Source organism: Melanostigma gelatinosum (assembly GCF_949748355.1).
Source record: "Melanostigma gelatinosum genome assembly, chromosome: 18".
Lineage (NCBI taxonomy): Eukaryota > Metazoa > Chordata > Actinopteri > Perciformes > Zoarcidae > Melanostigma > Melanostigma gelatinosum.
The window spans coordinates 1,261,581-1,282,471 of NC_136651.1; the positions used below are offsets into that span (position 1 = coordinate 1,261,581).

At 44.0% G+C, this 20,891-nt stretch overlaps 1 protein-coding gene and 1 pseudogene across 2 annotated transcripts; one reads left to right on the forward strand and one right to left on the reverse strand.

Annotated features, from left to right (window-relative positions):
- Window positions 1-611: 611 nt before the first annotated feature.
- On the forward strand, window positions 612-10,021 carry LOC306792012 (G protein-coupled receptor kinase 5-like; annotated as a pseudogene). The gene is made up of 16 exons (XR_013773197.1): window positions 612-663; window positions 1,570-1,659; window positions 1,753-1,865; window positions 2,137-2,214; window positions 2,292-2,389; window positions 2,474-2,566; window positions 2,702-2,765; window positions 3,194-3,334; window positions 3,803-3,993; window positions 6,373-6,410; window positions 6,868-6,957; window positions 8,118-8,326; window positions 8,399-8,536; window positions 8,759-8,896; window positions 9,068-9,199; window positions 9,454-10,021. The product of XR_013773197.1 is annotated as a G protein-coupled receptor kinase 5-like (transcript).
- Window positions 10,022-10,922: 901 nt separating this feature from the next.
- On the reverse strand, window positions 10,923-19,080 carry ash2l (ash2 like, histone lysine methyltransferase complex subunit). The gene is made up of 17 exons (XM_079289748.1): window positions 18,589-19,080; window positions 17,758-17,824; window positions 17,498-17,643; window positions 17,327-17,415; window positions 17,149-17,243; window positions 16,802-16,897; window positions 16,390-16,485; window positions 16,185-16,260; window positions 15,678-15,695; window positions 14,407-14,506; window positions 14,084-14,301; window positions 13,111-13,278; window positions 12,286-12,479; window positions 11,864-11,956; window positions 11,686-11,784; window positions 11,550-11,609; window positions 10,923-11,456 (listed from the first exon to the last, which is right to left on the reverse strand). Exons 1-17 carry the CDS (start codon window positions 18,648-18,650, stop codon window positions 11,349-11,351), a joined length of 1,785 nt encoding a protein of 594 aa, XP_079145874.1. The 5' UTR covers window positions 18,651-19,080; the 3' UTR covers window positions 10,923-11,348.
- Window positions 19,081-20,891: the final 1,811 nt, after the last annotated feature.

Sequence of the window (20,891 nt, forward strand, 5' to 3'; positions counted from 1 at the left end):
ACTGAGACTGGTTCATAGAGGATCAGGACTACACTGAGACTGGTTCATAGAGGATCAGGACTACACTGAGACTGGTTCATAGAGGATCAGGACTACACTGAGACTGGTTCATAGAGGATCAGGACTACACTGAGACTGGTTCATAGAGGATCAGGACTACACTGAGACTGGTTCATAGAGGATCAGGACTACACTGAGACTGGTTCATAGAGGATCAGGATCTTTAACTTAAGTAAGAGTACTTCCTCCACCTCTGGTACACTGATCTAAAAATAAACTCTGTTTTGAATTATGAACATCAGATGAAAGTCAGTGTGGAGTCTCAGCTGATGAGCTCGTGCCTCAGAGGGTGATCAGGTTTTGTCCCGCCCCTGAGAGGAGGCAGCGTCCCGCACCTCCATTGATTAGTGACAGCAAGCAGCCGAACGGACACGCCCCGTCACCTCAGCCCAACCAGCTGGTCTGCGCCCTGCGCGCTCTGCGCGCTCTGCGCGCTCTGCGCGCTCTGCGCGCTCTGCGCTGCTGTTACTGTGTTCATTACAGTCGGTGCATGAGGACCGGATCGGACCGCAGCTCTGGGACTAATAAACCGGGACACCTTCTATTCCAACATGGAGATTGAAAGCATGATGGCGAATAACACGCTTATTAAAGCCAGAGAAGGTGAGAGGCTGCTGGTTGTTCTACAGAACTAATGTTATGTTGTCACTTCTTTAAAGTAGCTTTAATATATCAACTTGTATTTCAGAGTCATGAGTCCATATAGTGTCAAAAACAACAACAAACAAATACAACAATATATAAAATACAATACGATGACACCAAGACACAAGTGTGATGATTGCAGTTCAGAGAAAGTTAAAAACAGACATTTGTTCCAATGTTTCCAGAAAGAAGAAGTGGATCTTGTGTCACTGTGTGTTGGATCAGTTCAGGCTTTTATAATTACATGTTCTGAGTCATTTAACCGACATTTAAATTGTAAATAAAATCCCTCAGCACTCATCAGACGAGAGGCGGACTTCAACACGAGCTGCATCTGCTTTTACAGCAACACATTTTCAGATTCTCTGACTTCTGTCTCACTCTTCATGACATCATCTGTGCGGATCACAGGTGTCGGGTCGGGTGACGTCTCTAAACAACGTGTTGAAAGATGAGAAATGACGAAAACTGATCAAACATGTGACATCCTCGTGCAGCAGATTTTAAAAAGCTCCAGCATCAGAAACATTTCTCATCCAAGTGAAATATGATTCAATTCTCCCTGAAGTTCCATGAACGTTCTGTGCAAAGAACTTTTCTTTTGTCTGTAAACTCATTTTCTCTTGTAAAATGAATCTGGCTGTGACGTTGGAGTGACAGCGTGGCAATGCGGTCCCACCGGCTCTGCTTCCCGGTGCCTGCAGCTATTAATAGATCATTCTCAAGAGTGGAACATACTATTGTGTGAAAACCTGACGGGCGAGGTACGCCGCGCTGCACGGCGCATGCGTGCTGATGACACGCTGTTGATAGACGTGTAACTCTTAAGGCCTGAACTCAAGCTTTCATTGTGCGTTCCTGCAGGAGGAGGAAGTAAAGGCAGGAGCTTGAAATGGAGAGACATGCTGCGCTTCTCTCACATCAGTCAGTGTGTGGACCTGGACATAGGTGTGTGTGTGTGTGTGTGTGTGTGTGTGTGTGTCATAAGTCCATTCGTGTTTGTGGGTTTGCTGCGTGAGTTCACGTCCTGTTCTATTGCTCCATCAGAGCGAGACTACCACAGTCTGTGTGTGAAGCAGCCGATCGGAAAGAAACTGTTTCAGCTCTTCTGCCGGAGCCGAGCCGATCTGCAGAACTACATCTCCCTGCAGGATGCTCTGGTACCGCTCAACCGTGCAGCACCGCACACGTAGAGACCGAGACCAACTCACGTGCACTGTATCTGAAACACACATTACTAAATGTTGCATTATATGAAGAGGAGTCATCGAATGTGGGAGGGAATTGTGCAGATAGATTCATCGTTGCATTGCTGGAAAAGCTGCTTTAATCAAGTTCAGTCTCACTGAGATCTGAGTGCGTAATGCAAAATGGGCTAGAAAAAAAAAAGTGCTGACCTGTGCACATCCGTGCTCTGCTCGTCTCCTTTAGGACGCCTTTGAGACCAAGGCAGACGAGGAGAGGAGAGATTTCGGCTTCAGCGTCATTCAGAGATTCCTCTGGAGTCAGGTCTGACAGCAACACAGACAACATGCTGAACAAACGGAACACTTCCTGTCTTAACGTCTTCGTCCATGTCCCCTCAGTCCAACCAGTGCGTGTCCATCGTGCAGCATCATGAACAGAGCTGCAGCCAGAGTCTGGAGCTGGACCCCTGCATGGACGTCTTCCATGACTGCAGGGAGTGAGTTCACACACACTCTCTGTTTAATGTGTGCATTATCTCATCATTTAAAGACAAAACCAACCTCTCTGCTCTGTGTACCAGAGACCTCCATCAATACCTCTGTGGAGAGCCGTTCATCCAGTACCAGGACAGCATGTTCTTTGACCGCTTACTACAGTGGAAGATGCTGGAGAGGTGTGTGTGTGTGTGTGTGTGTGTGTGTGTGTGTGCGTGTGTGTGTGCGTGTGTGTGTTGGTTGTGCAGCTGGTTTATCTGCTTGTTCAAACGTATCAATTGAGAATGAGAAGAAGAACTGTGTTCCTCCTCCAGGCAGCCCATCACCAAGCAGACCTTCAGGCAGTACAGGCTTCTGGGGAAGGGAGGGTTTGGAGAGGTAAGCCTGCTCGTTCTGTTCGACGTCACTTAACGCGTTGCTTCACACAAATGAAAGATATCGATGTATCATCGAAGGTACCTCTCGTGGGATCAGGTCATTTTGCTTTTATTTGTCAGGGTTCTAGGGTTTGACCCACAATCGATTATTTTTGTTGTTAAACTCAACGGCAGCAGGTTTTTTTGACTCTAAATGGACCATAATGTACTAAATGAACATCATGCTGTATTGAAGAAGACTTGAAACTGGAGATTGAGACATAAACTCATGTTTACAATGTTTAGAGAATGAGAGTTTGAAGACACTTCCGCATCTGAGCTCGAGCCACTCAATAATTCAGAATATGTCTCGAACAAATGACATTTCCTCTGACTTCATGAAAGTGTGAAGTCTTGTGCTCCTCCTCTGACCGTGCTTTTCTTCCTCAGGTGTGGGCTTGTCAGGTGCGAGCCACAGGAATGATGTACGCCTGCAAGAAGCTGGAGAAGACTCACGTGAAGAAGAGGAAAGGAGAAACCATGGCTCTCAACGAGAAACGCATCCTGGAAGGGCTGAACAGCAGATTTGTGGTGAGAGCAACATAGTCACGCCTTCTGTTTAACACTGAAAATTAATCTGTCTGCTCAAATTTCAACAGCAGAATAAAAAGAGTAAAAGCATCCTATGAACAGGTATAAACACTGCGGTGTACTTTGACTCACCGTCCTGCTGCCACAGATACTCACTACAGCACCATAATGTGGATTAATCCGCCGCTAAAAGTAGTCCCAAAGAAATGCACGATTTCCTCCTGTTTGTTTGATGAAAAACTAGAGTAAGTACCAGATTGTGTTCGGAGATTACTGATGGAGCTGTACATTTGTGTTTCTAAAAAATGGACGTCTTTGAGCTTTGAGCCACAGACAGGAAGTCAGGAAGTATTAAAGGATTGTCTGATATGTTGTCAGTTTTGGGTCTTTTTAGAGGATTTGTTGCTCATACTCAAAGGTTTTGACCTGATCTACACCTCAACACGCACTTCCTCGTTCTCCGTTTAGGTGAATCTGGCGTACGCCTACGAGACCAAGCACGCGCTCTGTATGGTTCTGACCATGATGAGCGGCGGGGACTTGAAGTTTCACATTCATACCATCGGGGCGCCCGGCCTGGACATGGACCGGGTGTGCTTCTACGCTGCAGAAGTCTGCTGTGGTTTAATGCACCTCCACCAGAACGCAATATTATATCGGTCAGTGTGTTTCTGCATTACAGCAACATGAAGGAAGTATTGAGATGCTTTAGTTCAGTGAAAGTACTGTGAAAATACTCCACTACACGTAAAACTACTTTGAAAATACTCCACTACACGTAAAACTACTTTGAAAATACTCCACTACACGTAAAACTACTGTGAAAATACTCCACTACACGTAAAACTACTGTGAAAATACTCCACTACACGTAAAACTACTGTGAAAATACTCCACTACACGTAAAACTACTGTGAATACTCCACTACACGTAAAACTGCTGTGAAAATACTCCACTACACGTAAAACTGCTGTGAAAATACTCCACTACACGTAAAACTACTGTGAAAATACTCCACTACACGTAAAACTGCTGTGAAAATACTCCACTACACGTAAAACTACTGTGAAAATACTCCACTACACGTAAAACTACTGTGAAAATACTCCACTACACGTAAAACTACTGTGAAAATACTCCACTACACGTAAAACTACTGTGAAAATACTCCACTACACGTAAAACTACTGTGAAAATACTCCACTACACGTAAAACTACTGTGAAAATACTCCACTACACGTAAAACTACTGTGAAAATACTCCACTACACGTAAAACTGCTGTGAAAATACTCCACTACACGTAAAACTGCTGTGAAAATACTCCACTACACGTAAAACTACTGTGAAAATACTCCACTACACGTAAAACTACTGTGAAAATACTCCACTACACGTAAAACTACTGTGAAAATACTCCACTACACGTAAAACTACTGTGAAAATACTCCACTACACGTAAAACTACTGTGAAAATACTCCACTACACGTAAAACTACTGTGAAAATACTCCACTACACGTAAAACTACTGTGAAAATACTCCACTACACGTAAAACTACTGTGAAAATACTCCACTACACGTAAAACTGCTGTGAAAATATTCCACTACACGTAAAACTACTGTGAAAATATTCCACTACACGTAAAACTACTGTGAAAATACTCCACTACACGTAAAACTACTGTGAAAATATTCCACTACACGTAAAACTACTGTGAAAATACTCCACTACACGTAAAACTACTGTGAAAATACTCCACTACACGTACAACTACTCTGAAAATACTCCACTACACGTAAAACTACTGTGAAAATACTCCACTACACGTAAAACTACTGTGAAAATACTCCACTACACGTAAAACTACTGTGAAAATACTCCACTACACGTAAAACTACTGTGAAAATACTCCACTACACGTAAAACTACTGTGAAAATACTCCACTACACGTACAACTACTGTGAAAATACTCCACTACACGTACAACTACTCTGAAAATACTCCACTACACGTACAACTACTGTGAAAATACTCCACTACACGTAAAACTACTGTGAAAATACTCCACTACACGTAAAACTACTGTGAAAATACTCCACTACACGTAAAACTGCTGTGAAAATATTCACTACACGTAAAACTACTGTGAAAATATTCCACTACACGTAAAACTACTGTGAAAATACTCCACTACACGTAAAACTACTGTGAAAATATTCCACTACACGTAAAACTACTGTGAAAATACTCCACTACACGTAAAACTACTGTGAAAATACTCCACTACACGTACAACTACTCTGAAAATACTCCACTACACGTAAAACTACTGTGAAAATACTCCACTACACGTAAAACTACTGTGAAAATACTCCACTACACGTAAAACTACTGTGAAAATACTCCACTACACGTAAAACTACTGTGAAAATACTCCACTACACGTAAAACTACTGTGAAAATACTCCACTACACGTAAAACTACTGTGAAAATACTCCACTACACGTACAACTACTGTGAAAATACTCCACTACACGTACAACTACTCTGAAAATACTCCACTACACGTACAACTACTGTGAAAATACTCCACTACACGTACAACTACTCTGAAAATACTCCACTACACGTACAACTACTCTGAAAATACTCCACTACACGTACAACTACTGTGAAAATACTCCACTACACGTACAACTACTGTGAAAATACTCCACTACACGTAAAACTACTGTGTAAATACTCCACTACACGTAAAACTACTGTGAAAATACTCCACTACACGTAAAACTACTGTGAAAATACTCCACTACACGTAAAACTACTGTGTAAATACTCCACTACACGTAAAACGACTGTGAAAATACTGTGTAAATGTATTGGTGTATTTGATACGGTGCAGTGCACAGTAATGAAGCATTGCTGTAAGTACATATGAACAGTACTTTCGTACATTAACTACATTCTGTCACTGATTATGAGCGACGCATTGAGTCCCGTCTCTGAATCAAATGCTGTTTTTGATCTTCCAGGGATATGAAACCAGAAAACATTTTGCTGGATGACAACGGTACGTGCAGCCAGTAACACTGTCTGTTCTCAGTGCAGTGACTTGATCTGCAGCCACAATAACGTTCCCTGAGAAGCCAGCAGAAGATCACCTCCAGACTCCTGTGACACACGCACTGCTGGCTCAGCTATTTCTAGCTCTGGAAATGAATGTGAATGAATGTGAATGATGTAATGACAACATGTTCGAGTTGAGCCAGACCAGCGTGTTGGCGTATTGTGACCTGTGGATTCAAACAAAGGCAGGTTGAGGAAGTGAAAGCTCTGTGATCAGGTGTGGTGTCTATTTTAAGACGCGCTCTCTGCACCTGTTGCTTCACTCTGGCAGCATGTTTGATTCTACGTGTTTGCATTACAGGTTACAGTTGTCACAGTGGGGGGGGGGGGGGGGGGGGAATCAAAAGGGAAAGTACATCATCATAACAGCAGATTTCTGTTCTGATGTCCGTTCCCTCCAGGACACATCCGCATCTCTGACCTGGGCCTGGCTGTGAGCTTATCTGAGCGGAGTGTGGTGCGCGGCACGGTGGGCACGCTGGGATACATGGGTATGTATGTCCCTCACAGTACCCCCCCCCCCCCCCCCCCGAACCCTCAGCGACTGATCTGACTCCACCTGTTAGAGGGTTGAGTGTGAAAGACTGCAATAATAACAATAATAATAATAATAATAATAACTTCAGCTATGCAGCACCTTTAAAAACAGAGTTTAAAGAGCAAGACAATAATAACAACAGAAAGCTCAGCGAGACAGTCGATACGATAGAAATAAACTAAGAAATAAATTTAAGAAAATAAATAAATACTAATTTGTAAAATAATTTAGTAAACTGAGGTTCAACCTCTCCTTGTTGCCCCACAGACCCGCTGCTTTATATTATACAATATATAATATTATATATTATATAATATTATATATTATATAATAACTACGTAAGAGATGAGACAAAAACAACTCTGGTGATCTATTTGCTGAGTCTGATCGAAATTGTCTTGTGTTTTTGAATTCATGTATTTTTACCTTTGAAACAGGTGAAGAGAACACTTTTTCCAGGTGATTCTGTTTCTCCGGGTATTTGTTGTTGTAATACTCATTTCTGCCACAAGAGGCTGAATCACAACACAACCTCATGTTCTGAGTGAATGTGAACATAAATGTGGAGACTTGTTTAGAGTTCAGAGAACTGAGAAGATGAACGTCTTTAGAACATGGAGTAGTGCACAGCGCCCTCTAGTGGCCAACACGAGGATTACAACAACAAACTAACAAACATTTCCACCACCTTCTTTTTTCACCAGTTTTCAAAGATTAATTCTTTAAAGGAAATTAAAAAGAACATCATGAACACAGAAACACATTGAGATGAGACTCAGAGTGGATCAACCGTTCTGTCTCTCGCTGCCTCTCAGGAAGGTACAGCACGTCATCATCAGCGCAGTGATGTTTCCAATGTTTGGGGTGAATTACCTGCAGAGGTCGGACCTCCTCTGGACGGTTATAGAACTCCAACTACAGAAATACAAAGAGTCTCGTCTTTGAATACGCGGGAGTAAACGATCCGCAGACATAGAGCATATTAAAACCCTCCATCGCCCACAAAGAACCAGTTCTGAAACATGAGATCACGTTCAGCTTCATGAGCCATTTTAACAACATTTCCAAGTGAGAATGTTTTGAGTTTCATTGACTTTTGCGTCCGTGTTTCAGCTCCCGAGGTGATCGGCCACCAGCACTACGGGACGAGCGTTGACTGGTGGGGCCTCGGCTGCCTGGTGTACGAGATGACGGCCGGGCAGCCTCCGTTCCGCAGGCGAGGAGAGCATCCTAAACCCGCCGAGATGGAGCGAAGGATTCAGAGAGAAGAGCTCGAATACGGCGACAACTTCAGCGAGGACGTGAAAGACCTCTGCTGCTCGGTAGGTCCAGAGACCGGATCAGATCCCAAGTCTCTTCATAGCATGCTGACAGGGTTCCTTTCCCCGTTGCAGCTGCTCACCAAGGAGCCAGAAGGGAGGCTGGGGTGCCGGCTGTCGGGGGGGAGAGAAGTACAGTCGCATCCTTTCTTCCAAAAAGTCAACTTCAGGATGCTGGAGGCCGGACACGTTGAGCCTCCGTTCAAACCAGATGCAAGTGCACCGATTGATTATCCATCTTACCGTCATGAAATACATGTAGTGGAGTCAACAGTACAATATATTTCCCTCTGAAATTCAGTCGAACTGAAGTACCAGAAGATAGAAATATATTTGAAAACAATCGCGTGCAGAGCTCGAGTGACTTTGATTTGAAGAAGAAAGCTGAGTTTGTCTCCGTGCTGACGGTCAGCTGTGACGTGTTTCCTCCTGCAGCCCAGACTGGTGTACTGCAGCGACGTGCAGGACATCGAGGAGTTCTCCACGGTGAAGGGAGTCACTCTGGACCAGAGAGACAACGACTTCTACTCAGAGTTCATCACAGGCAGCAACCCCATAACGTGGCAGAACGAGGTATTCATGTGTATTAATGCCAGTCACTTCTGAGCTACATCAGGAGGTCTGTCCAGAATCGATGAACCTCACCTTCCTCCTCCTCTTCCTCTTCCTCCTCCTCTTCTTCCTCCTCCTCCTCCTCTTCCTCCTCCTCCTCCTCTTCCTCCTCCTCTTCCTCCTCCTCCTCAGATGATTGAGACGGGATGTTTCAGGGCGCTCAATCAGTTCGGTCCTGATGGATCTCGATCTTCTGACCTCAACTTCTCCCAGAACCCCGACCACCCCAAACGCAGCCTGCTGGACCGACTCCTACGCAGACAAGTAAGATACTACTGCAGTCAAAGTACTACTACCACTGTGATGTACAAGTAAAAAGTACATGTAGCTCTGAGATGTACTGCAGTATAAAGTACAACATGTACCTCTGAGATGTAGTGGAGGAGAAATATTAAGTAGCAGGAAATAGAAATGCTAAAGTACCTTGAAGTGGAACTTCAGTACAATACTTGAGTGAAGGGACATGTGTCCACCACTTGTGTCCTGTTTGTCAAAGAGTTTGTTTGTTTTGTCTGAAGACTTCTTTGCAGAAGACGTCTTTCCTCCAGCAGCAGCCTCCAGATGCATCGGATGAGAGCAAACAGAGACTGATTTCCAGTGAGAACTACATGAAGTCAGGGATGGTGAGCACGTCGCACTGAGGACGAGACGGACGGACAGGGAGACAGACGGACGGAGAGACGGACAGGGAGACAGACGGACGGAGAGACGGACAGAGAGAAAGACGGACGGAGAGACGGACGGACAGAGAGACAGACGGACGGAGAGACGGATGGACGGAGAGACGGACGGACAGACAGAGAGAAACGGACAGAGAGACAGACGGACGGAGAGACGGACAGAGAGAGAGACGGACGGACAGAGAGACGGACAGAGAGACGGATGGACAGAGAGACAGACGGACAGAGAGACGGACGGCGCTTTAAAGACACTAAACACACCCAGCGGAGCAACGATGGGTTCTTGTAAATCACAGCGTAGCATACGTTCCTTTGTTTGTATTACAGCTACGATACATCAGCAATACTTATTTAAAAAAACACAAAAAGATGTAATTACTTTTCCCGCACCAACATGTCCATTGTTTGAAATGAAATGTTTTGTTAAGTACTTGAATTTTGATACGAGTAGCACAGTCTGAAGATACTTCACACGACACAACGATTCTCACCAGCTGTGCTGTTTTAGCCGAAGCGGCTGAATAAACAAGATTTATTTTGTTTTAATGTGTTCTATTTTTTATTCTATTCTATTCGATTCTATTTTTTGTACCATGAACTGTATCTGAGGAGTGGACGTAGACTAACGTAACGAAGCCACGAGTTCATAGATCTCGCCGTCGCCATCTTGGATTACGGCCGTCACCATGTTGTTGTTTTTTGCAACCAGTGAACAGGAAGTGACGTATACGTCTCTAGAGACCTGTCAATCACAGTAGCCCCGCCCTAAAGCATCCCCTGCTCTATGGTCTGTGTGACTCTAAATGGACCATAATGTACTAAATGAACATCATGCTGTATTGAAGAAGACTTGAAACTAGAGATTGAGACATAAACTCATGTTTACAATGTTTACTGAGGGAATAAATCAAGAGAGAAGTAGAGTCATTTTCTATAGACTTCTATACAACCAGAGGAGTCGCCCCCTGGTGGACACTAGAGAGAATGCAGCTTTAACACGTGAACAGCAGGAGGTCGTCTCCTGATTTGGACATTTGGACATTTGTGAAATTGATGTAATTCTGTCTCAGTGAGCTTTGACCAGTAAAACCCCATCAGCTCCTCCTTCAAGGACGTCTGTGGTGGACATTCAAAGACGTGTCCTCTTGGACGTCAACATCTATATTCTGATCTTTTATGAAACAAAAGTTTAACTGAGAAAATAATCGACAGATTATTCACGAATTAAAATCATCGTTGGTTGCAGCTCTACTTCATTCTAAAGGCTCAGAAACAACTTGTTCAACAAACTCATGGAAGAGCTCAACTTCTGTCCATGTAGCATTTATTGATTTCTGTATTTAACGCAGAGTATAAAACAGTGACGAACTGACACACAATGTAAAGCAAAAGAAGACAGAACGCAGGACAGAGCTGCAGAGTCGAACACGATGAGCCGGTGAGATCTCTCCTCTGCAGCAACACGCTGACGTCAGCAGATACACATTCTAGAGCAGAAGTTGATTTAGTCGTTAAATGTTCAGAGTCTGCAGCCGTCCAGCGCTGTGATTGGTTCAGAGCCTGTTTGTGAGCTTTTAACTTCCTGTTTTGCAAAACAAGTAGAAATCAGACACGACTTCTCTGAGCCACAGCTGACTGCAGCTTGTGGTGCGATGTTTTGACATTTCAGTGTGTGTGTGTGTGTGTGTGTGTGTGTGTGTGTGTGGGGGGGGGGGTACTGGATCGGGCCGTGTTCATCCTTCCCACGGTGGGCTGCGTCGTCCGTCCACATCCGTCTCCACGTGGAACAGCATGTCGGACAGCGTGTGTTCGATCACAGCTCCCGAGCCCATGTCACTCATCTGAGACGGAAGACAAACAACAACAACAACAGATGATCAATGAGACGAGCGCTCGGCGGCGGCGGTGTTTCTTTAAAGGACGCCATTCTTTACCGGCTGGTACTTGAGGTCTTTTGGAGCGTGTCTGAAATGTGGCCCGAAGTTGACCGAAACCTGCAGAGAGAGTAAAGTTCAGCACGAATAGAACAGAGTAAGAAGAAGAAGGCAGAGAACACGCCCTCGCACTGACCGTGCAGCTCTTGTAGAGAGAGATGGCGGGAAAGTACATTCCTTCAAACAGGTTCTCGTAGGCCACGCCTTGGCTCACGCCGTTCTTAAAGAACATCATCTGAGACAAAAACAGGATCCAGCAGTTAACAGCAGCAAACACAGCGGCAGCGTTCCATCTTCAGAGGAGGACGTCTCACCCTGCTGGAGCTCATGGACTTCAGGCTTTTCTCTGCTTTGTCCACGTAGTCCTTCTCCTCAAAGTACAGGTAGCTCTTGAACTTAATTAGCGCCTGAAAAGAGATGAAATAACCACGTGTGTTTGGGTCCAGTGTAGTTCTCTTTAGCCACGTTTCCATTAAAGACGTTCATGCATGTTTGTCCAAGTATCGCATCAGCGGAGTTGTACGAAAAAAGGTAAAATTCTATAAGATTTCAATGGCGCAAACAAGAGTTTTTACATGGGTTGAGGTGATTTTTGTCTGTGTGTAAACGTCGTCATAGACTGATTTCAAGCTTCACAGGAAAGAGAGAAAGGCTTGTGCTCGTGGTTACAGGAAGAGAGGCGACGACAGGCCCGGCTGGGCAGGCCTGAATGTAGAAGCCGAGCGTCTCGTGTTACCTTGTCCTTGTACGTGTCCGGCAGAGCTTTGGCCGTCTCCGTGCCGTCCGGCAGCTCGATGAAGAAGCCCAGCGTGTCTCCCTGACCGTAGCCAGACGAGTAATGCTTCCCTATCGACTGGTGGAACCGGGTGCCCTTCTTGCTGCGCCACGAGTAGCTGAACTTGTCGTAACCCAGAGGGGCCTGCAGGTTGCCTGCAAAATAAGAAAAAAAGGCAAAAGATGTTTGAAGGAGTATTGCTATAAAGCCTCCTTTATCCGTGAGAACATACGCTTCTTAAGTTTTCAGCCGAGTAAAGCAGATGCAGAACTGTCTTGAAACTGCATTCTGCATACTGTCCACCAGGGGGCGACTCCTCTGGTTGTATAGAAGTCTAAGCTTTAAGGTAGCTCCGCCCTAAAGCATCCCCTGCTTTGTGGTCTATGAGAGACCTGTCAATCACAGTAGCCCCGCCCTAAAGCATCCCCTGCTTTATGGTCTATTAGAGACCTGTCAATCACAGTAGCCCCGCCCTAAAGCATCCCCTGCTTTATGGTCTGTGTGACTCTAAATGGACCATAATGTACTAAATGAACATCATGCTGTATTGAAGAAGACTTGAAACTAGAGATTGAGACATAAACTCATGTTTACAATGTTTACTGAGGGAATAAATCAAGAGAGAAGTAGAGTCATTTTCTATAGACTTCTATACAACCAGAGGAGTCGCCCCCTGGTGGACACGAGAGAGAATGCAGCTTTAACACAGGAAGCTCTGACTTCACTCTTCAGAACCAGAGGTTGTCTCCTGTAAAGAGGTTTGCGTCAGAGAGGACCACCACTCACCGAGGGGCTGAGACCAGCCGAGCCGGGCGGCCGTCTCTGGAGGCATTTCCTCCACGGTGACCTCGAAGTACCAGGAGCCCTTCCGGATCCCGTGGGAGGCTCTCACCATGGAGTAGCCCTTCTCACCGGTCACCGTCAGACGGTCGTCGGAGATCTTCAGCTGAGGCGCTGCAACACCAGCAAATGGTCGTTTTTAGATCAGACGTACTTTATGATCTCAATAAGGAGTTTCTTTTCTTGGGCAATAGTGTCTCACACACAATCAATTCAAAACAAAATGCAGCACAAGACACAGGAACACATTACATACAAGAAGACATCCAACGCTGCAGAGAACACTGCTGCTGCTTGTGGAAGTCACAGATATCCCAGAAACTAAACACGTCTTGTCTGGTTCATAACATCATCCGGAGTATTCCCCGTGTCTAACGAGACACACGTCAGCTGGTTTACTTCAGCTCAATCAACACAACACAAGACGATTTGCCGTAATTCAGTTGCAATAAACAGATAAAAATGCATCCTCATTAAACGACATAATAATGCAGATTTGTAAAAAGTCTGAATTCATCCTTTGTCAGGTCTGTCGGCAACTTTGGTTTGATCGGTGCTAAGCTAAGCTAACATTGTAGCAGCTCCATCGACACCCAACAGAACGTCACCTCGCCGTAAACACGGCAGCGACATCATATTTTATACCAGACAGATTATGGTTCATATCACAAGTGGACGTGGTCATCGTGACGTCACTCATTGGTTTGTGGATGTTATGAAGCCTCGAGTTCGGCATTTTGGCCGGCGACATGTTGTTGTTTTGCAACCAGTGAACAGGAAGTGACCACATCTGGACTGAGGAGGACTCACGTCTCTGGTAGAGACCTGTCAATCACGGTGTAGCCCCGCCCTACTGCTCCTTGCTTATGACTGATAATAAAAACACTTTCCCCAGCAATGCGTTGTAAATACACGGTACCTCTGTCGTGTAGGGCCAGCAGCACCTTCTCGTACAGACAGGCCCGGTACAGATCACCGGGGATGGGTTTGCCGGCCCAGCAGTCCAGCTCCAGCTTATCCGGGTCTGGAGCGTGAGGATCCGGTTCTGCCAGGATGTAGCGGTACCCGTCCTTATTAAAGGGGTGCTCTAGAGGGTAACCGTGAGGAGGCAGGCGCTGGGCCGAGAACAGGGGGTCGCTGCCACGAGGGAGGAAGAGGAGCACACGTTAGCTGCTGTGCGTGCGTGTGCGTGCGTGTGCGTGCGTGCGTGCGTGCGTGTGTGTTCACTGGCAGTTCTTATACCTTCGGGTTCTCTTGGTGGCTCCTGCTGCAGCGCCCTCCTGTTGCTGCTGTTGTTTACGTTTGGCCCCTCGTCCTTTTCCGGGTCCAGGGGCCAAAGCACCTTTAAGACAACAACAGGTCAGATTACACTCCTGAACATTAAGAAATGTGCACGCACACACACACACACACACACACACACACACACGCACACAGAAAGTGAAAGCAGGGGAAACCAGCAGGCACAAAAAAAGCAGGAATTAGTTGACGTGAATCAGCCTCTTCAGCGTTGAACCACATCGTTCACAATCAGTAACTTCAGGGATCAGATTCTCTTCCTCCAACAACAAAACCGCTGAGATGGAGAATTATTGTGTAATGAAGAGTGTAAGAATACAAATATTCTTCCACAATAGCCTTCATTTTCACATTTCTAGTATCTGCTTCTGTTATTTTAAACGTAGAACAATATAAAATCATATGGTTCAGATATTAAAGGAGGAAACCATCTGATCCAGTCTTCAGATATTAAACTGAAGGTTGAACCACTGATGTGGCACAAAATAAGGATCCGGTTTAAGGAGAAGAATCTCAGATTTTACGAGATATTCCTGTAAATTCACAATAAAATCACTATGTTGTTTTATTGTGAAAAACCCTTTTTCACATCAGTATCTCTTTAAAGTCCAGATGCCTAAAAATATGAATAATAATAATCTGGTGATTCTGGGATTGAAGCGCAATCATTTCCTTCATGCTACATCTGCACGTTTAATACGCGCCAATCAACGACATCGTGATGCGTTTGAACCGAATACTGTAACAACACGCGATTCCTTCACCGCAAGAAAAAACACGTTTTGTTTATTTTCTGGTGACTTTATGAACCTCATTTAAATGTACAACTTTAGACCAGTTATTCCTCTGAATATTACCCCCCCCTCCCTCCATCAGCTCAATTATGATTCATTTTTACCCATAATGGCTCAAATACAACGTTTTATGAGGCCAATGGTCTGAAAACAAAAATTACAAATGCAGCGTCATTTCAGTGACGATACTTCTTTTTTTTAGCAGCAAGACAGAAACAAGGACGGTTTGTCCACCGATGACAGGGAGCAAAGCTTTTAGGAGGGGGGGGGGGTCATCAAACACAAGCAGAGCAGACAGGGGGGGGGGGATGAAGTTGCCCACAAGATGCTTATCGAGGAACCTCAGGGCCAACTTCTATCCAGGTTACGAGACACAAAAAACAGATCAGCTCCAGACGCCCAAATACCACAAATATTCACCTGAGAACGAAGATCCACCTGGAGAAACAATGCACAAGACCGATTCAAGGTTTAAAGAAGGAACTGCTGCGCATCAGAATGTCTAAATATGGACCTGTGCTACACATGGAACCGAGTTATGTTCTCACGCTATCTCAAACGCTTACAACACTTCCCCAACCAGAGAAATGATCTGTCGTTTTTCAACGAGGTGCGTTTCATTCGGTCGCCTGTCAGAGGCGTCAGATCAGCGCTGTGGTCGTCTGACAGAAGTTCTTTAATCCAGTTTTAAGCCACATTTTTAAGATACACGTTTAGATCTTGGTGGTTTTTAACTCTACGTTTAACCGGCTGAAGGATTTTAGTCGCTGCACGTCTGGATCTTAAGTTCTCAGAGCTTCAGGACGACAGTTTCAACGTGAAGCTGCTTTTATTCAGTGTTTTAATCAGCAGGTCTGTTTGTTTTCAGAGGAGGAGACCTCGTGGTGAAGTAAAAGCCTCCTGAAACATTCAGTTTCATGTTCTCACCATTCAGCCCTCCAGCAGTGGGAGCAGCAGTGGTCTGTTTCTGTGAGTCGTATGAGGGTCCAATGTTTCCCAGGTCCTACAGGAGAGAAGGAATCAGACTTCATCCACAGATTAAACCTCCTCCTCCTCCTCCTCCTCCTCCTCCTCCTCCTCCTCCTCCTCCTCCTCCTCCTCCTCCTGCACTCTGAGGCTGAGCGGTGCATACCTGGTCCAACAGGCCAAACTTGGGGTACTCCTCCTCGGGGTCTTTGCTGCCGGGGTCCGGGTGTTCCTTCACCAGGAACACATCTCGCTCTTTGCTCTGGAAAATAAGTATTACAAGATTATTACCATAAAGTAACAGTAACAATGAGTGTAGAACGTAACTAAGTACATTTACTCAAGTACTGTACTTTCAGTTACATTTTGAGATTCGTGTACTCTACTCGAGCATTTCTATTTAATGCTACTTTATACTTCTACTCCACTACATGTTTGAGAGAAATGTTGCACTTTTTCTAAACTCTTTCAATAACTCTGGTTCCCTTGTAGAGTATTTCTAATCTGTAGTATTTCTGCTTTCACTAAAGTCAGACCAGCATCTTGTTATTCGTGTCGCCCTATAGACCGAGCGTTACCATCGTCTTCACGATGTTGTTGGGCCAGGTGAGCTTCCCCGGCCTCTGCCGGGTCGTCATGCACTCCCAGTACTTGTCAATGAACGGTATGATATCCTGCAGGGAGACATGGGAAATATGCAAATGTTACCATGAATGATCGGAGCAGAATTCACAAGAACATCAGGAGATTTACCCCTCACTCTTAATTATTTATTTATATATATATATATATATATATATATAATTGAAATCATTTTTTCAACATGACTTTTGATGACCTTTCAAGAGTTCATTTTAAAAGCCTGATTTCACATCGACTTGACTTTAAAGCGCCGTCGAGGTCCAAACCAACGCGTGGCGCTCACCTTGTCTTTGGAGAACATCGTCTTCGGGTGCTCGTCTTGTGTTCTGGATCTCCACGTCAGGTTAGCCAGCGCTGTGAGGCACATCTCCTTCAGGTCTGAACACAGGAGACAACATGTTGTGACAAAGTACGCCAACGCTGGAATCCACCGTTGTGTCGAGGCCGTTTCAAACACCTACTCGCTTGTTTTCTGAGGAAGTACGTGTTGCCGCTGTGATGGCACACGTTGCAGTGAAACACATAGTTAGTCATGAAAGGAAGGCAGGTCCTGCAGAGAAGGAGAAGAGGCTAAATCAGTACTTTAAAGTTGTAAGAAGAAACGGCTGATGTTTAAATGTAACTTTACATACGCAGTGTCGATGGCGAATGTGTCAGCAGTGAACCACTTCATGCACAGCGCACACTGCAGCTCCACCTCTCCCAGCTGCCTCCCACTCTCCTCGTCTCCGGATCCGGTCAGAGCGTCGGCCGCCTCGGAGCCGTCGCCGGCCGTTTCCTGTGAGACACAAAGTCTGCTCATTAAAACAACGTGTATCAGGAGTTACAGCAAAGGCACAGACAGCAAACACACGAAATAAAGACAAAGTCATGGTAATAATAACGACGTTACCATTCCCTCTTTGCCGTTGGATGACTCAGTGTCCATGCTGGTGGGTAGTTCCCTGAATGGAGCATCGCTGATGATCAACAGGAGGATTAGTCAGATGATTAAATGTTCACTAAATGTTGACCCAGCTACAGAAAAGATGTGAAATTCATATCAACTGGTAAAAACAGAATAAACGGTGACAATGGAACTGCACGTGTTTTAATTCACTAACATGTTACGCACATGTAAGTATTGTTATTTTTCTCCAAACTGTTTCTGCTCTCACCTCTTTTAATTATTATTAATACTATACAATACATATTATTCTGAAATTGGCCATTCTGCATTTTTTACTTTGGGTGCCATCTTTTTAAATGCAGGACGTGTAACAGAGTATTTCTGCAAAGAGGTATTACTACCTTTGCTTTAGTACATGAATACTTCTTCCAATATTTCTGTTCATCAAAAATACATTGTGTTCGCTAAAAATTGACATTTTCCAACGGAGTCTGGCGTACGAGATGTATAGCTTTGCATACAGTATTAATAGAGGGACATATTCATGCTTTGAAAGTATTAAACTATGCTCTGTAGACTTTATAAGTCTGCCGGTAGACAGGTTAACATTAACCTGTCAGATATTGTGATGTTTTCTCCTCACAAAGAGCTGCTGAGCTGTAACGGTCTACGGTTGTCTCTGAGTCTATGGGATGCTAACGTTAGCTAGCGAGTATGCTAACATCATTTACGGCTCAACAAGAGCGTAAATATGGTTCACATGTTCACATATAATCAGAATCAGAGCATATATATTTATAGCAGTGACATATATCTCGCATGACGGACACATACCCGTCTCCTGTGTCCGGTTCTGTTGTAGCAGCACTGCTACCCGCCTCTGCTTCCGACGCCATGTTTTCAAATCAATGAGTAAAAAAAATAAAAACGTCAACTTCCGGGTTGCCGCAGAGGATCAGCTCGGCAGCGCCACCGCAGGCTGGCAGGTGAACTGCATCATATATAGATAGATAGATAGATGGATGGATCCTTTATTCATCCCCGACAAACTAATTTACCCCTGGGGATGAATAAAGCATATATATATTTATATATATATATAAATCATATATATATATATATCGAAATGTGCAGGATTACAGCAGCAAAGTGAAGCAAGAGACATCAGTAGAAAACAAAACAAGAACAATAAAGAGTCAGACAGTGAAGGTGATGAATAAGTAAATAGCAAAAAGACAACAAAAGATACAAATACAATATAATACACATTATTGCACATGAGGTATGAAGTGTTTGTATTGCAGATGTATTTATATTGCAAAGATATACATTGATATTTGATATTTTCAAAGTTTAAGAGGAGATTGATTTTCATGCACTGATCAGTTTAGTCTTTATTTTTTAGATTTCTCTTAAATTCACCAATAGTTACATTAGATAATGCCTTATTTGCCGATTTAAACATAAACTTTCAGAAAACTTGAATTCCAAAAAATGATTGTCGTCACAAAATATTAACTCTCGCAATGAAATGTAAAATATCTTTCCATTTCCAAAACATGTTTTTTGCATTACAGTGAAAGTATTCAGAATCTTCAGCATCAAATCAGCTTGAAAAAGTAAATGTAGATAAATATGAATATATGAGTCTGTATATCTGCAGTAATGTTGCTGACTCTGTTAACTGTTAAAGAGCGATGGATAATAAAAAGCTTTGTTCTGGCGTGAGACCACCCGCCCTACTCTGAAAGTCAAACATTTGGAGGTTTTTAGGGGCCGTTCAGGAACCAGTAAAGAGACAAAACAAAAGACAAAGTGTGCCAGAGGACGTCCCACAATCAGAGCGCTGGAATGCTGAGAGCACCCCTGGGTGCTGCAGTAAATGCCTTTAGGTCTTTGTTCGGGAGATGATGGTGGTGTCTTCTCCTCCTCTTTCCTAGAATGCAGAAACACATCTGTGGAGCGGAGGTGGAGGAAGTTATCAATACTGTGTCTTCACACTTCGGATGAGAGAAAGAAAACTTCCTTTATTCACTGTTTGATCTTCTCTTGATGATAAAGAAATGACTTATTTTGCATTAAACTGTTCTGATTTAATTACATTTTCATTTGTATTCTGTGAATTTTATTTTATTTTCTTAAGGTTAAATAAAAACAAAAAGAACAACAGTTGGTATGAGACACTAGTATTTAGAGTATTTGTTTCCAGTGTCGTTCCATGAATTCAGTCTTTTCAAAGTAAACTTGCATCTTCACAGGAAACAACTTCGTTAAGTTCAGGAAACAAAACTACTTATAGTTGTAATACAATATTGTGACTGACACACACACACACACACACACACACACACACACACACACACACACACTCTTGCCTTTGGGCCACAGAGCTCCGGGTCACAGAGGGTCAGGCCTACTGGTGACATCTGCTAATTGTCCTGATGGGCCGGCCTCTCTCCTCCTTTCAATACATCTCTGTTGGAGTCTGTCGCTGGCAGCTGCAGCTTCACGAGTCGCCTCCACAGGATCATTTACCCCCAACCCTCCTCTTCCTCCTCTTCCTCAGGAGGAGGATTAGGAAACTATCAGCAATAATGTGGATTTAAAGATGGGACTGTTGCCTGAATTGTAGAGTTAATGAAGCAATTTGAGGCTAATTAAACATAAAAGAGGCGAGTACTTTTCCTCAAATACTGTACTGCAGTATTTCCATTTGTAGTTCTACTTCACTACAAGGAAATATTTAACTTTTTACTGCACTACAGGTAAAGATATGATATAATATAAACCAGTGATTTTCAACAGTTTGATGATTAAAAACATACAATTCTCCTCCTTCTATTTTCCCTTCTTCTCCCCCTCCTCCATGAATCATCTCCAGACCCCTCAGGTGTACGTGGTGACCCTTTGGAGGTCCCCAACCCTCATAGGAACCACTGACTAAACTATCTGACTGTATAAAACCTAAAGTAACTCAAGAAGCTGCAACACTTTTGAACTTTGGCTGAAGAGCATTTTCACATGAATGTATTTGTACTTTGACTCAGATTTTAGGATCTGAATGTGTTGACATGAAGAACAGATGTCAAAAGATGCTGCCATGAATCTCTGCTGTTATTTAATACGACTCGTCTTGT